At 54.9% G+C, this 14,012-nt stretch overlaps 1 protein-coding gene and 1 long non-coding RNA gene across 3 annotated transcripts in view; one reads left to right on the top strand and one right to left on the bottom strand.

Moving 5' to 3' along the window:
• Positions 1–5,482, bottom strand: part of LOC122901150 — a 30,048-nt gene extending 24,566 nt beyond the window's left edge. Inside the window, exon 1 of the long non-coding RNA XR_006383372.1 lies at positions 5,255–5,482. This is a non-coding gene — a long non-coding RNA (uncharacterized LOC122901150). The remainder of the gene's footprint in view (positions 1–5,254) is intronic.
• Positions 5,483–5,649: 167 nt separating this feature from the next.
• EMX2 (empty spiracles homeobox 2) lies at positions 5,650–12,735 on the top strand. 2 transcript variants are annotated; one of them, XM_044240608.1, is made up of 3 exons: positions 5,665–6,846; positions 8,796–8,980; positions 11,204–12,735. In XM_044240608.1, exons 1-3 carry the CDS (start codon positions 6,438–6,440, stop codon positions 11,369–11,371), a joined length of 762 nt encoding a protein of 253 aa, XP_044096543.1. In that variant the 5' UTR covers positions 5,665–6,437; the 3' UTR covers positions 11,372–12,735. The 2 variants fall into 2 exon arrangements, with proteins under 2 accessions (XP_044096544.1, XP_044096543.1); XM_044240609.1 differs by lacking the exon at positions 8,796–8,980 and having other exon boundaries at positions 5,650–6,846; positions 11,204–11,307.
• The last annotated feature ends 1,277 nt before the right edge of the window (positions 12,736–14,012 follow it).

Consider the following 14,012-nt stretch of genomic DNA (forward strand, 5'->3'; position numbering starts at 1 on the left):
GAAGGCAGCTGAGGGAGAAAGAAACAGGGGCCTGCTCTGATTCTGTGTCTTTGCTTTCAGTAGTGAATCCAGACAGCCTGTGTGTTGAGGGACTGATGCGTTTCAACGTGATGAAGGAGTTAAAACTCTAGGGTCACTTCCTGCCTATAGCTCAAACGGGTCAGTGCCAGTTCCTGGCTCTGAAATGTTAGGTATAAAATCGGACAGATCTCGGAAGCCCCAGGAGTTCACAAGCTCCTGCTAACATCCAGAGAAGGACAGGACCAGTTTCCTGCAGTCACCTGGGAAAGCAAAGACTCAGACTAGGGTCCAGACACTCCTGGGAGGGCTTGGCCCGCAGGTGGACTCTTTGAACAGTTACCTGGAGGATGCCGCTGCATTTCCAGCAAACCTCAAGAGGATTCCACGGCCTCACTTCAAGGGAGAGGCTAGCCTGCCCTGAGGCAGATGGGGTCTGTGGGCTCCAAGAGGAAGGGGACAGTCACCGGCCGGCAGTGGCCGCCCAATCCCCACCTCAGCAATAACCACTAGAACATTGGCCGCTCAGGAGGGGGCGCAAAGCTGGGAGAGCTGGGCGTGACCCCCAGCTCCTCTGACTCCACCCTACTTGGGGCCAGCGCCGGGCAACAGGGGTCCATTCCTTGAACTACCGTGGCTGGAAAGAGGGATCTGGGACCTCAGGCATGGATCTGTGGTTGCATTTGCGCGGTAGCTGGCCATCGCCCTGGCACAGGTGATCACAGGGCCGCCTAGTCATTTTTAGAACTGAACTCCTTCCTCTTTCCTTGCACTCGGGAGAAAGGAGCCCGACTCCTTCTGGGGCTGGGATTCCAAGAACTGATGGGAGTGGGGGTGGGGAGGAACGCATTTCCAAGTCGTCCTCTCTACTCTGTAGTCAGTGAGCCTCCATAGACTTCCTCTTCTCGCCCAGATTGCGGTCACCGCAAGAGTTTGGCTCTGGAGACGCCACCCCAGCACTCCCCTGCGTCCCCGGCTCAGGGGCTCCGCGGCTATCCCGCGGGCTCCGCGGCTATCCCGCCGGCTCCCGCCCTCGCCACTAGGCGCCGCTGCGCGCACGCGGATCCGGGCCCAGAGAGCTGCCTCCAGGGAGGACGCCAGGAAGGGATTTTGCTCTAATAACAATTTTTTAAAAAACATGTTTTAAAGATAAGATTTTTTGGTTTCATTTTCCCATCCTCTCCATGCGCGTTCGGAGAGGCCGGGTGACTAGGAATCACAGTGAGTTGGAGGAATTCTTAACCGACCCCCCGGGTCTCCCCATCCCCAAACACCTTTCCTCCTTTTCTCGCCTTGGGCGGCAGAAAGGGCTCCCTCTTTGCTGACGTCCACGCTCCCCACGCTTCCTGGAGGGCTCACAGTTCGGGCTCACACAACCGGTACCTGCTCACCAGAAGGGTCCTGGATGTGGCGGAGTGCACCAGGGAAACTGGACCACTGTAATATTTGATGAACGGGGACTATGCCAAACATTAGCTCACTTGCTGCTCTCAACTGTGAAGATATTGATATTTCTTTTTCACCGATAAGAAAACTGAGACTCAAGAAGGTGGTGGCAAAGGTAGTGACCCCAGGGAGCGCCTAGGCATCTAACCGGAGTTGCAGGAGGTGATGAATGTGTCCCAGGCAGGAAACTCAGAGCAGAGAGTTATGAGAGATCCCGCCAAATTCTGCCCTTTGATGCCTCCCACTAGCCAGGAATCCATGCTTCTCTCCCCTCAGCACCTGCCCAGGAAGTCCTGGGCCTTTGCGGGGAGCACGGAGAAGCTAGTGGCAGGACTGTGAGACAAGGAATAGCTTACGATCTATGTTGTTCAGTTTTGAAGCCCAGCAATGAGCCCTGGAAGTGGGCAGATAATAACAACAGGAACATGGGGGCAGGAGCTAACTTTTATTACAGTTCATTATGTGCTAATCTAACAGTCTAAGCACTTTTCTTGGCATATCTCCTTAAACAACCCCAAGGGCCAAGATATTATTATTGATCTCCAGTTCACAGAAGAGAAAGGCATGGAGAGGTCAGGCAATTTGCTCAAGGTCACCCAGATCTAACCGGCATTTTTTGGGTGGGGCAGGTTCATTACCATAGAATATACAGTGAAATTCACCCACCACAGTGCACAGTTCTGTGAGTTTGGAAAAACGCTCATAGAGGTGTAATTACTGCCATAACCAAGAAATAGAAGAGTTCTATCACTCCTCAAAAAACAGGCCTGACTTCTGCCCTCCACTGCCTCATGGGCAGCATTGGCCAGATTTTTACAAATGACAAGATGAGGTGAGGAGAGGTTGTGGCATTTGCCTAAGATCACTCAGCCAGTAAATGACAGATCCCAGATTCAAACCTTCATCTTGGGTCTGCAAGGCCAGCTGCCTGTTCAATGCAGATTCCTGAACCTACAGAGCCCAAGTAGAGGTGATTTGGGGTGTGTAGGAGGGAGGGCCCTTTGCTGTAAGATGGAGCTTCAGAAACCCCCTCGCAGCTCACTGCCTGCTCCCCTATTTAACTAAACACCCATCCTTCTAGGGCAGCTCCGGAACAAAGAGGGGCCAGATTCTGCAAAGGCCTAAGACACAAATAAAGTGAGGGGCAGCTCTGAGGCACAAGGAGCAGGGGTAGAGTTGGCCCAGGGTCTGAGTCCAGACCAGAGTGCCCAGTACCCAGAGCCTCATCCACCAGTCTGGTTAATGAGTTACTGTCCTAGTTAATTCTCCTGCACGTAGGGGCCCAGTTCGAACCTTCCCGAGTTCCTCAGGTCCCTGGCCGCATGAATTAGCATAGATTATCTGGCTTCCAGGGCTTCTGCGTGGCCCAAGCCCATTTCTTTCTCTCATGGGCCTGAGCGAGACTTGGGGCTGGCAGCACTTGGGGCAGAGGAAACCGACCCTGACGATCCCTCACCCTTGCCCACCTGCCAGCCACAAGGGACCCGGAGCCAACCTCCAGGCGCTTTGCAAGGGGCGGATGGGCTGCAGACGATCTTGCAGGAAGGGAGACAAGGCTCTGAGCAATCTGGGCCCTTTGCCCCAGCCAGACTTTCCGGCCTCTGGCAGGAAGAGGAGGGGATCTGGGCTCCAGACTGTTGCTCACCCCCTTGGGCACTCTGGACACTCCCAGCCAAAGGCAGGAAAGGATTTAAGGGCGTACCAACAACACTTTAGCGCCCAGCCTCTGACTTTTAAAAAAGGTTGAACTCCGTTATGTTTTAGACACCATGGCGGGGTTCACTACACCTCCCAGACGCTAAGTGGACCTCTTTGCCCTCAAGGTCATCTGCTATCACGCCCCCCGCCAAGATCACTCATACTGGGAAATAAATGGTCATTCCCAACCCTACAGCCAGGGCAGGGGTTCTAGTACCCCTAGTTTTGACCCTCCATCCATCCTGGAGAGCCTTTCAAGGAGAAGAACCTTTCCCTCTGGTTCCAGGATCCAGGATCCATGATCTAAGCCCACCTAAATTGGGTGCTTCTTTTTGGCTTTGGAAATGAAGGTCTGCCCTGCACCTCCTCCCCAGGCTGGCGGACAAGCAACAGCCAACCCCCTTACCAGGTGGCCTCAGGTTCCCTGCCAGCCTGGGCACCATGGGGCTTGTGTCCCTACAGCTTAATGGAGGGAGGGATTTCTGAACAGGAGCCAGTATTTCTGGAAGTCAGCGGTTCAGGCCACTGGGAGGTACATCTCTAAAGCCACCCCACCACAAGAGGCTGGACTAAACACCCTGCATCCTTAGGCCTGGGAGAAAGGATGGGGGGAGGGGGGAATGCTACAAAACAAGACCACAAGAACCTGGGAAGGGTGAAAACCCAGCCACCACCCAAGCCCAGAGCTGGCGTCAGAGGTCTGAAGCTTGAGACAGGGTCAGGTTTCTCCGGGCAGGACTGCAAGGCCAAGGCCCACACCTGTCTTGTGTGTGAATGTGTATAGGTGTGCACCCTCTGGTGAGGGGGGCGGTGTGCAGCTCAGATGATCTCTGCTAGCTCAGATGATCTCTGTTAGCTAGGGTCAGGTACCCAGACAACCCCAGAAAACACATTTCTAACCTTTCTTGCCTGGAGGGTTTTCCTAAAGGGTTTCTCCTCCCCACCCCCAAACAAGTTATGCCTGGAATAAAGAAGTTGAGAAATTGACGTGTACAGAAAAATACATCAAATGAAACCAGAGAAGATCAGGGGAGACCCCCAGGGCAAGAAGGTGGGCAGTTGGGCAAGCAGGGGCGTATGTCCAAAGACCCAGACCGTCCACTGATGAAGCTAGTGGGGGAAGCAGTCTGGCTCTCAGACTTCGCTCTTCTCCCCCCTCCCAATCGACTTTTCTCGGATCTCACGGCAACCTAGTCACCAAACACAGGCATTTCTTCCTCCTTAAGAGAAATGGCATGGACCTCTAAGTAATAGATTTAAAGGATGCCAGATTTTTTCCCTCATTAATTGTAAACGTGCAAAATACCTGCTGGTACTTCACTTTAGAAGAATGCAATTGGCAAGAAGAAAAAAAAAAGGAAAAAAGAAGCGGCTGATGAATAGATAATAGATCTTTAACCACCAATAAACAGAGAGCAGCGCCAGCAGCCTGGGGACGTGATCATAATTATGCTGCTGCGTGAGCCAATAGGGACGAGGGAACTCGGCCCTAAAATCATCCCAAAACCGAAGGCGAGCTCGAAAATGCGGACACGGCCTGGGACCGGAGACGCGATCTGCAGTCCCTAGTTGCAAGCCCTGCACAGCAACCCGCCCCTGGGACGACAGATGGCGGAATAATAATAGAAATAATAATAACAACAACAGCAATAATAATAATAATAATAATAATGACAAAATTAACGCAAGTCCTAAGGACAGTGTAACGGTAATAGGAACACCACGTCTACCTTTCCCCTGACCTTGGACACCTCTTATCCCAGATTCTACCCTTAGGAACAGTTTGGGGGAAGGAGGTGAGCGCCCTCCCAGAGAGAAAAAGCCCGGAGCCTGTGGGTCTGGTGGGAAGCCCGTGGCCTGGGCAGGGTCGTTTACTCGTGCCTCAACTTGCAAACGAACAAACTGGGCCAAGAATCGCTAACGCAGCAACCCAGGAACCTCGACGCTACGCGTGGTTGGATGACCCCCACCCCACCCCCAACCTCCAGCCCAGGCTCCATCCTCACCTGGGAAACCGCCAGGAGTTCTGCCCGGGGGGTGGGGACTGCTGAAACCGAGCGGCTCCGTTAGCCCACGCCCGGAATCCACTTACCCTCGCCGTGCTCCGGGGGGCGATCCCAGCTTCCCGGACGCGGGGCCACAGGGGCAGCGGCGGCCGAGAGCTAGGCGCGAGGGATCTGCGTGTCCGTTTGTCCGTCTGTCCCTCCAGCTCGGGATGCGGGGGGCCGCAGCAGAGGCGGCGCGGGCCGGGGACTCTGCAGGGACCGGGGTGCCCCGGAGGGAGTGGTGGTGGTGAAGGAGGAGGCGGTGGCAGAGGGGGAGGAGGTGGGGAAAGAGGAGGAGGAAGAAGAGGAGGAGGAGAAGAAGGAGGAAGAGGAGGAGGAGGAGGAAGAGGAGGAGGAAGAAGAGGAGGAGGAAAGGAGGCCGAAGGAAGAGGAGGAGGCGAAAGAGAAGGAGGAGAAGCCGCGGCGGGCGACGCGGGAGCGAGGAGCTAGGAGCGCGGGGCGAAGGCGCGGCGAGGCCAGCGGCCCGGCGGGCACGGGAGGCTCGGCCGAGGCCGCGGCGCCGACTCCGTTCCACACTCGGCCGGGATCCAGGCCTCCGGGTTCCCAGGCGCTCGCCTCCCTCTGACGCACTTTAAAGAGTCTCCCCCCTTCCACCTCAGGGCGAGTAATAGCGACCAATCATCAAGCCATTTACCAGGCTTCGGAGGAAGCTGTTTATGTGATCCCCGCACTAATTAGGCTCATGAACTAACAAATCGTTTGCACAACTTGTGAAGAAGCGAACACTTCCATGGATTGTCCTTGGACTTAGGGCGCCCTGCCCGCCTTTTGCAGAGGAGAGAAAACTTTTTTTTGCCTCCCCCGAGAAACTCCCCCCCCCCGCCTCTAACTCCGATCCCCCCACGCCATCTCGCCAAAAAAAAAAAAAAAAAAAGAAAAAAAAAGAAAAAAAAAAAGAAAGAAAAAAAAAAAAGAAAAAAATTACCCCAATCCACGCCTGCAAATTCTTCTGGAAGGATTTTTCCCCCTCTCTCCAGGTTGGGCGCGTTTGGTGCAAGATTCTCGGGATCCTCGGCGTTGTCTCTCCCTCCCCCTCCCCCCTCCTTTCCTTTTCCTTTCCTTTCTTTCTTCCTTTCCTCCCCCCACCCCCACCCCAAACAAACAAGTCCCCAATTCTCGTCCGTCCTCGCCGCGGGCTGCGGGCGGCGGAGGCAGCGTGCCGCGGTCGCCGGGAGCCGGGAGCCTCGGGCGCCCGCTCCTCGGCGCAGCATGTTCCAGCCGGCGCCCAAGCGCTGCTTCACCATCGAGTCGCTGGTGGCCAAGGACAGTCCCCTGCCCGCCTCGCGCTCTGAGGACCCCATCCGTCCCGCGGCGCTCAGCTACGCCAACTCCAGCCCCATAAACCCGTTCCTCAACGGCTTCCACTCGGCCGCCGCTGCCGCCGCCGCCGGCAGGGGCGTCTACTCCAACCCGGACTTGGTGTTCGCCGAGGCGGTCTCGCACCCGCCCAACCCCGCGGTGCCCGTGCACCCGGTGCCGCCGCCGCACGCCCTGGCCGCCCACCCCCTGCCCTCCTCGCACTCGCCACACCCCCTCTTCGCCTCGCAGCAGCGGGACCCGTCCACCTTCTACCCCTGGCTCATCCACCGCTACCGATATCTGGGCCACCGCTTCCAAGGTACGTGCCACGTCGCGGGGCTGCAGCGCGCCGCGTCCCGCACTGCCCTCGGTCTGCGTGCCGGGTGGGCGCTTGGCAAGGCCTGGGAGGAGGAGGTTCCTCCGGCTCGCGGGCCCGCGAGCCCCGTTCGGAAACTGGGCGGCGAGGGGCCGGGCATGGTGCTGGTCCCCAGTCTTTGAAGCTGCGGCCGCTTTTGGGGCTGGTCAGGGGCTGCTGGACCCCTTAAAGAGGGGCGCAAAGGGAGAAGTTGTCCCCGAAGGCTCCTGGGTGGAGACAGACTAGGACAGCCTTCTGTGAGCGCCGGCCGCCAAGGAGTCCCGGAGCCCGCGGGGTACCCAGGCTCTCGGTCTCCTCCGCGGTGCCCTGGTTGCCCTAGCTCCGAGGGGCCACGGCCACGGCCAGGCCACCAGGTTCGTCTTTGCATAAGACACTGTTCGCCACCCACTCTTCGTCCCTTCAAGCCTAGCCCCGCGACTTCTCAGTTTCCGACCCTCTTCGGGCGGCGAGGAGACCCTCGCGTCCCCAGAGCGTAGCCTAGGGGTTTGTTTTCCCTTTTTTTGGAGGCCTGGGGAGGGGCCTGGAACCCTCGCGGGTAGTAACCTCCGAGGCTCGGCACGCTCGCTAAGACCTGCTCAAATGGGGGCAGAGTGTCCGCGGCGGGAAGGCAGGTTCTGTCTGGTTTTTTTGTTTTTGTTTTTGTTTTTCTTTTTCTTTTAAAAGAAATGAACCCTATCGGGAGACGGGCTGGACGAAAAGATCTAAGTGTTTTCCCTTGCCATTAAAAAAAAAAAAATGTTTGCTTTTTTTTCTCTGAGTGGGGGTAGGAAGAAAGTTAAAACTCCAGAAAAGGGGACGAGTAATTAGTTTAGTGGTCGGAGCTTGGGGGAAAAGACCTACCTCCCTCGACAGCCGATCAATACTCAGCCGCTTGTCCGTTCATTAACCCTTTGCGTTCCTATCAGAACCTAAAATCCGGTAGATACCACCACCATCCCCAATTACAAACAAAACAAAACAAAAACAGCCTTTCATCCTAATTCCGGGACCGGATTTGCCTCCATTCTCTCCTAAACACTCGATTTGTTTTTCTTTGTTTGGGTTTTTAGTGAATCGATTTCCCACCCTCCTGAGTAAACCCGAAACTATTCTGGCTTTGCTCACAAAGTTTATGGCTCCTTTCCTCATTCTCTGTCAGCTATGCCCTTGGTGCCCCCACCAGGCCCGAAGTAGCCGGGATCTTCTGGGACCGCGGACAGCCCCATAGGGCGCCCGCAATTCGGCAGCCCCTGGGTTTCGATCCCTTCGCTCCCGTCTGCTAGTTCTCTGGAGCCGGGCAGTGCGGAAGCCACGTCCTCGGGAGGCAGTGGCTGCGGAAACCCTGGGCACCCGGCGGCGAAATTTCGACCCCGGCCGGGCCGCAACCACACGCCTAGACTCTGTACTTTCCCGGAGGGGAAGAGACTTAATACAAAATGAAGTTCCCGAGAAAACTCTGCTTAGCGGCCCGCCGCCTCTCCAGCCCCGGGGGTTAATGTTCCCGTTCCCTGAGGTCAGAAAAAAAGAGAAAGTTTCTCTGGATCTTGGGCGCCAATCCCGGGGCCTGGCTCTGCTGCCCCTCTGCCCAGGGCGCCCGGGCGAGGGGGTGGTAAGCCCCGTGGTCCAGAGCGGCTGCGAAGCCCGCCGAGGTCAGAAGCTTGGGGACTTGTCCCGCCCGGGCAGCGCCTGGGTGGGTTTTGCACGGGTACGGGCTCCGTGTTCCCCGGGCGGACAGCTGGGTCGGCGTCCTCTTCGCCCACCTCCGGAGGGCCCCGCGTTCCCACGGGCCCAACCGCACAGGCGGCGCGAAGGCCATGAGCGATGATCCCCGCCAGCCCGGCTCAGGAGAAGCGCGCGGCCCCGGCCGGCCAGAGCGGTCTCCTCTAACGGGACTTCTGCTATGTCCCTGGCAGGGAACGACACAAGCCCAGAGAGCTTCCTTTTGCACAACGCGTTGGCCCGAAAGCCCAAGCGGATCCGAACCGCCTTTTCCCCGTCCCAGCTTCTGAGGCTGGAACACGCCTTTGAGAAGAACCACTACGTGGTGGGCGCCGAGAGGAAGCAGCTGGCGCACAGCCTCAGCCTCACGGAAACTCAGGTGAGGACTGCGTGCACCCCGCGATCCCATCCCACATCTCTGGCCCCATGCAGGCGGCATGCAAGTGCGGAGCTCAGAGAGGGCCTTTGGCAAAGAGCCCGGGAGCTGGTTCCACGCTTGGGTTCAGAATGAATCAGTTTTGAGGTGCTTGGCTTCCTTGGGTTCCAGCAAGGGATTGTAGGAGCCCACCCACCCTAGGCTCTGGGGAGACCGGCTGAGTAGCTCCCTCCTGTCCGGCTGGGCATGACCTAGAGTTCCCGGTTAAGACACCTGTGCGCTTTTGGTGGTTCTTTCGGTTAGAGTCTGGGGACTCGGGGCTGGGTGCCTGGAGAAGGAGAGCACAGAAGGGTGAGGGACAAGGTGTTGGATGCTCGAGGCTCGAGTCTGGAGATGTCTGGGAGTGGGTTAAACTGGAGTTCTGTGCCACGGCAGACCCAAGGTTCACACCGACGGGCTCTAGTTACTTCCCTTGAGGGGATCAGAGAATCAGAAGGCTGAGAGGCCAGACATCCTAGGTGCGTCCCTAAATCAGCAAAACAGAGCTGGAAGGCTGCTGGGAAGGGCTCCCTCCCGGGACAGACCCCTGCGGCGCAGCAGGGCTCCGGAGGCGGGTCTGGCTCCGGCTAGCGGGGGTCGGGGAGGGGGCTTAGGGCTACAGTAGGCGCTACTGTACGCAGAGCCACAGGGCGGGGTCAAAGTTCCCAGCGAACAGTAACGTTTTGGGGCAGATTAAGTTGTAACACTTTTTCTGGGAGGCGCAAAGAGGTCGAGCCTTTTGTTTTAAAACGTCCCCCTGGACAAAACCGAGGAGGGCCTCGCGGGTTGGTGCGGGGCCCGACACAAGGCGCGGCCCGGCTGATTTCTCCTGGATAGCGGAGGCCGCGGTGGTCTTTGTCCGCCTCGCTGCCCACGCTGCCTGGAGTCTTTGTGTGCGTGTCAAGCCCCGAGCACACCGACGCGCGCCTTGGGCGAGCGCCGGGGAGAAATGAACCGTCCTCCCCCTCAATTAGCAAACTCAAAGCAAATTAAACTCAGCCTTGTTCCAGCTCGGCTTTTTCATGGGGCACTTTGGGGGACTGGGGCATTGGGGAGAGCAAGCCGGGACCTGGGCCGGCCTTAGAAAAGGAGGGAGTGGGGAGGGCTTCAGGGGCCTGGGCTGCTGCTTTCAGGAAGGGACAGGCCTGGGGACAGGGGAGGTGCTGTCACCCGCATTTCCCTCACTGTACAGCACTGCAGAGAAGCTGAGACAGTGTTGGTGTCTCCTATGGTGGCTGAATGGGGACCCACTGCCCAGCACCCCCAGGGGATGATGGGGATGGCAGCCCAGCCCCACATCATTGCTCCCTGGACCTCTAGCAGCTGCTCTGGGGAGATGAGGCCTCCAGTCCAGCTCTGATGGGAAATGCTGTGAGCTTGGGCCTGGTGGGTCCTGGGGCTGGTCCGCAGGAGGGAAGGAAGGGAGCTCCTCTCTTCTTTCCTCTTTCTTAGTTTCTCTCTCATTTCCTCTTTATCCCACGGTTCTTTCAGAAGCTTTCACTTTTGAGCTTCATTTTCCAGCTGGAAAGGTACAGTTGGGCTGGTCCCCAGGCCTCGGTGTCCTACCATCCCGCAGGTTTCCTCCAGTACTCCCCCGCCCCCCCCAACTCCTGCTCACCTGCAGGAGTCCTGGGCGAATAAGAGGAAGCTCAGACAGATCCTGACTGCCTACCCAGGGCCGAGGCCTGGCAGAGGAGGCGCTATATTTAGGCAAGGCTGCGGAAACAGACAAAATAGAAAGCACATTGGGCCTTGCACCAGAAAGCTGCCAGCAGCCCACGACAGTAAGGTCTCCCCTGCTCTGACGAGGCAGAGGGAGTCAGGGACTTGTCTCTTTTTATTTTACTTTACTTATGATTGTTGTAGTGGTTTTCCAGGGTTTGCAAGGCTTTTGCTCTCAGCAGGAGGTGGCTGTCCCTTCCAGGGCCAGGCAGGGCAGGGGCACTGTGCCCTCTGGGCCACCTGGTCTGGGGGAAACACCCCACCAGGGCCCAGAAGGGTAGGGAGCCAGGCTTCCTAGCTGACAGCACTAAGGAGCTCGGCCCCCAGAAGTGAGGCCTGGGGGAGCCCAGCCCTTTTGCTGTGCCGCTGGGGTACTGGGCTCTCTCGAAGGCACCATCTGGAGGAGGAAGCAATAGGAGGACGCTGTGGAGGGACTAACACGCCCCATCCGCCTCTTGTCCACAGGTAAAAGTATGGTTTCAGAACCGAAGGACAAAGTTCAAAAGACAGAAGCTGGAGGAAGAAGGCTCAGATTCGCAACAAAAGAAAAAAGGGACGCACCATATTAACCGGTGGAGAATTGCCACCAAGCAGGCGAGTCCCGAGGAAATAGACGTGACCTCAGACGATTAAAAACACAAACCGAACCCCACAGAAATGGACACCACGGAGCAAAACAGACAGGGAGAGGAGGGGTAGAAGAAAAACAGAAACAAGCTACAAAACAAAAACAAACCGCACACACACACAGTCACCGAGAAGAAGAAGAGGGAGTCAGAGAGAGTGTCGGCGCTTCGCGGACTTTGGGCAGCGAGGGCGCGGGGTCCTGATCCCAGGCTGCACGGAGATGGCAGAGGACGCAGGCTACTTGATCAACAGGCACCCCTTGTCTAAAGAGGCAGCTGAGAGAGAGAGAGCGAGAGAGAGAAAGAGAGTGAGAGAGAGAAAGAGAGAGAGAGTGAGAGGGAGAGAGATCCAAATGTGGCACCGTGGAAGGCGCTCTGAACAAGGGAAGCTGTCAGTCAACGCCAGCCCAGCGAGACAAGATGATTGGCAGGTATTCCATTTATCGCAGTCCTGATTTAAAAAAATAATAATAATAATGGTAATAATAATGATGGTAAAAGAAAACCCCAACCAGGCACAGGACTTTTTCTTTTGCACTTCGCAGAGTCTCCCCCCCCTACCAATCTTTAAAAATAATTAGTAATACTAGCAATCGAAATTCCGTATCTAGCCCCAACCCACACCTGTTCAAAAACTTAAATTGCATGTTGCAGTTGTTGGGCGAATGGTGTCTAAAGACAGAAAATGAATTGTAATTTTCTTTTCCTTTGAAAGACAGGTTCTGTGTGCTTTTTACTTTGATTTTTTTTCGAGAAATGTGCAGTCTGTAAACACTTCTTGATACCTTCTGATGTCAAAGTGATTGTGAAAGGTAAATGAAGTAGGCTCCGCGATAGTGGTCCTCTTACGGAGAAATGGGGAGCAGGATGGGGGGCTGGGGGTGGTGGGGGAGGGTGCCCACAAGAGGAGTCAGGACTTGTGCTGGGAAAAACAAAAAAACAAAAAACAAAAAAACCCTAAATTAATTCTGTTTCTTGAACATTCCCTTTCCTAACATCCCGAAGGCTTTAAACCCCGAAGTAAACTCCTTTTGGTGGTTGGAGAGGTTGGCCAGATTCAACCATTCGCTGTAAAGGCCATTCCCAAACTTTAAATCTATCTGTTGCAAAAACTAAAGGACTGTAGTTAGCGGGGAGGATGTTAAGTGTGGCCAAGGACATGGCGGCAAGTTTTCAAGCACTGAGTTTCTATTCCAAGATCATAGACTTACTAAAGAGAGTGACAAACGCTTCCTTAATGTCTTCTATACCAGAATGTAAATATTTTTGTGTTTTGTGTTAATTTGTTAGAATTCTAACACACTATATACTTCCAAGAAGTATGTCAATGTCAATATTTTGTCAATAAAGATTTATCAATATGCCCTCAGAGTAGTCGTTTTGAGAAACTGAAGTGAGTTTTTTTTTTTTTTTTAAAGTATCTATAATTTGAGTGTGGTCCTTCTCCAAGGAGGCTCAAGAGACCCAGGCTCCTCACCCACAAAAGGGCCAGACTGATGGATTCTTGGGCATTTTAAAGAGAGATGAGCGTGGAAAAGGGAGAGGATTAGGAAAACTTAAGTCCTGCAGAAAAGGGGTGAGAGGAAAGTTTTCCAACCAGACCTTGGCCATTGCAAGGCTCCCTGAGGGAGTTTAGTTTGAATTTCAGGTTAAAAAATGCTTACTTCTCTTAATTACTAGTTGTTGTTGTTGTTGTTTTAATCTGGACACATAGTTAAGCATTGAAGAATATTCCCCTAGGATTGGAGGAAACACTTAGCGGAATCCGAATCCTAAGACTTTTAAACTGTGCTTCTGACTTCAAACCCAGAAGTACAGGCTCCTCCCCACCGCCAGTTTTTCTTTCCTTCCCATCCTTCCTTTCCTCCCTCCTTCCCTTCCCTCCCCTCCCCTCCCCTCCCTCCCTCCCTCCCTCCCTCCCTTCCTCCCTTCCTTCCTTCCTTCTTCCTTCTTCCCTTCCCTTCCTCTCCCCCCCTTCCCTTCCCTTCCTATCCCCCTCCAGAGCTTGCTTGCTTGCTTGCTTCCTTCCTTCCTGTCGGGACCCAGTCTGAGGGCAAGCACAAGGCCCTCAGCAGCCTTATAAGGCAAGGATTCCGAGAAACCTTCAACTCTTAATTTTAACGTTAAAGAAAAAGTTGTAACCAGTCTTGGAGGAAACTTAGCTTTTTTCCCCTCCTCCTTCCCCCTTCTGGGGGTACGAGGTTGTTTTTGCATGCTTCATTTGCTTCTTATCCTGATAGGCTGCATTAATCAGTTTTATTTCCATTGATAGAGAAACCTCGTCTGTTCTGTTCGAGCTACAAAGCGTCCTGCGAGCTTTTGTGAAAGTGCAAATCAGTTTAAGCAATTATCATACCAGGAATATGAAGGGGAAAGAGGAGGCCTTGCCCAGTGGTCTCCTTTAATCTCTTAATCCACGGATCCAGGGGGGCCGCCTGGACATAATTTAGGACAATCTCCCCACCCTTTACACTGTGATAAGGCCAAGTTACAATGCAGGGCAAAAATACAAGCTTTGTTAACACCCTGCCTTGAAAAGTTAAGATTAGACATTCCGTGCACGTGTGGGGACTATAGGGCACTATGGAAATTTTTCTTTCTTTCTTTCTTTCTTTTTTCCTTCCTCTCTTCTCTTCTAAAGTAGAATT

This window comes from Neovison vison, chromosome 2 (genome assembly GCF_020171115.1).
Source record: "Neovison vison isolate M4711 chromosome 2, ASM_NN_V1, whole genome shotgun sequence".
Classification (NCBI taxonomy): domain Eukaryota; kingdom Metazoa; phylum Chordata; class Mammalia; order Carnivora; family Mustelidae; genus Neogale; species Neogale vison.

Bases quoted from the DNA above. Each gene is read 5' to 3' on its own strand.
- EMX2 (XM_044240608.1), top strand. From the start codon at position 6,438: ATGTTCCAGCCGGCGCCCAAGCGCTGCTTCACCATCGAGTCGCTGGTG. The intron at 6,847-8,795 runs GTACGTGCCACG...TGTCCCTGGCAG, and splicing joins TCTGGGCCACCGCTTCCAAG to GGAACGACACAAGCCCAGAG. The intron at 8,981-11,203 runs GTGAGGACTGCG...TCTTGTCCACAG, and splicing joins TCAGCCTCACGGAAACTCAG to GTAAAAGTATGGTTTCAGAA.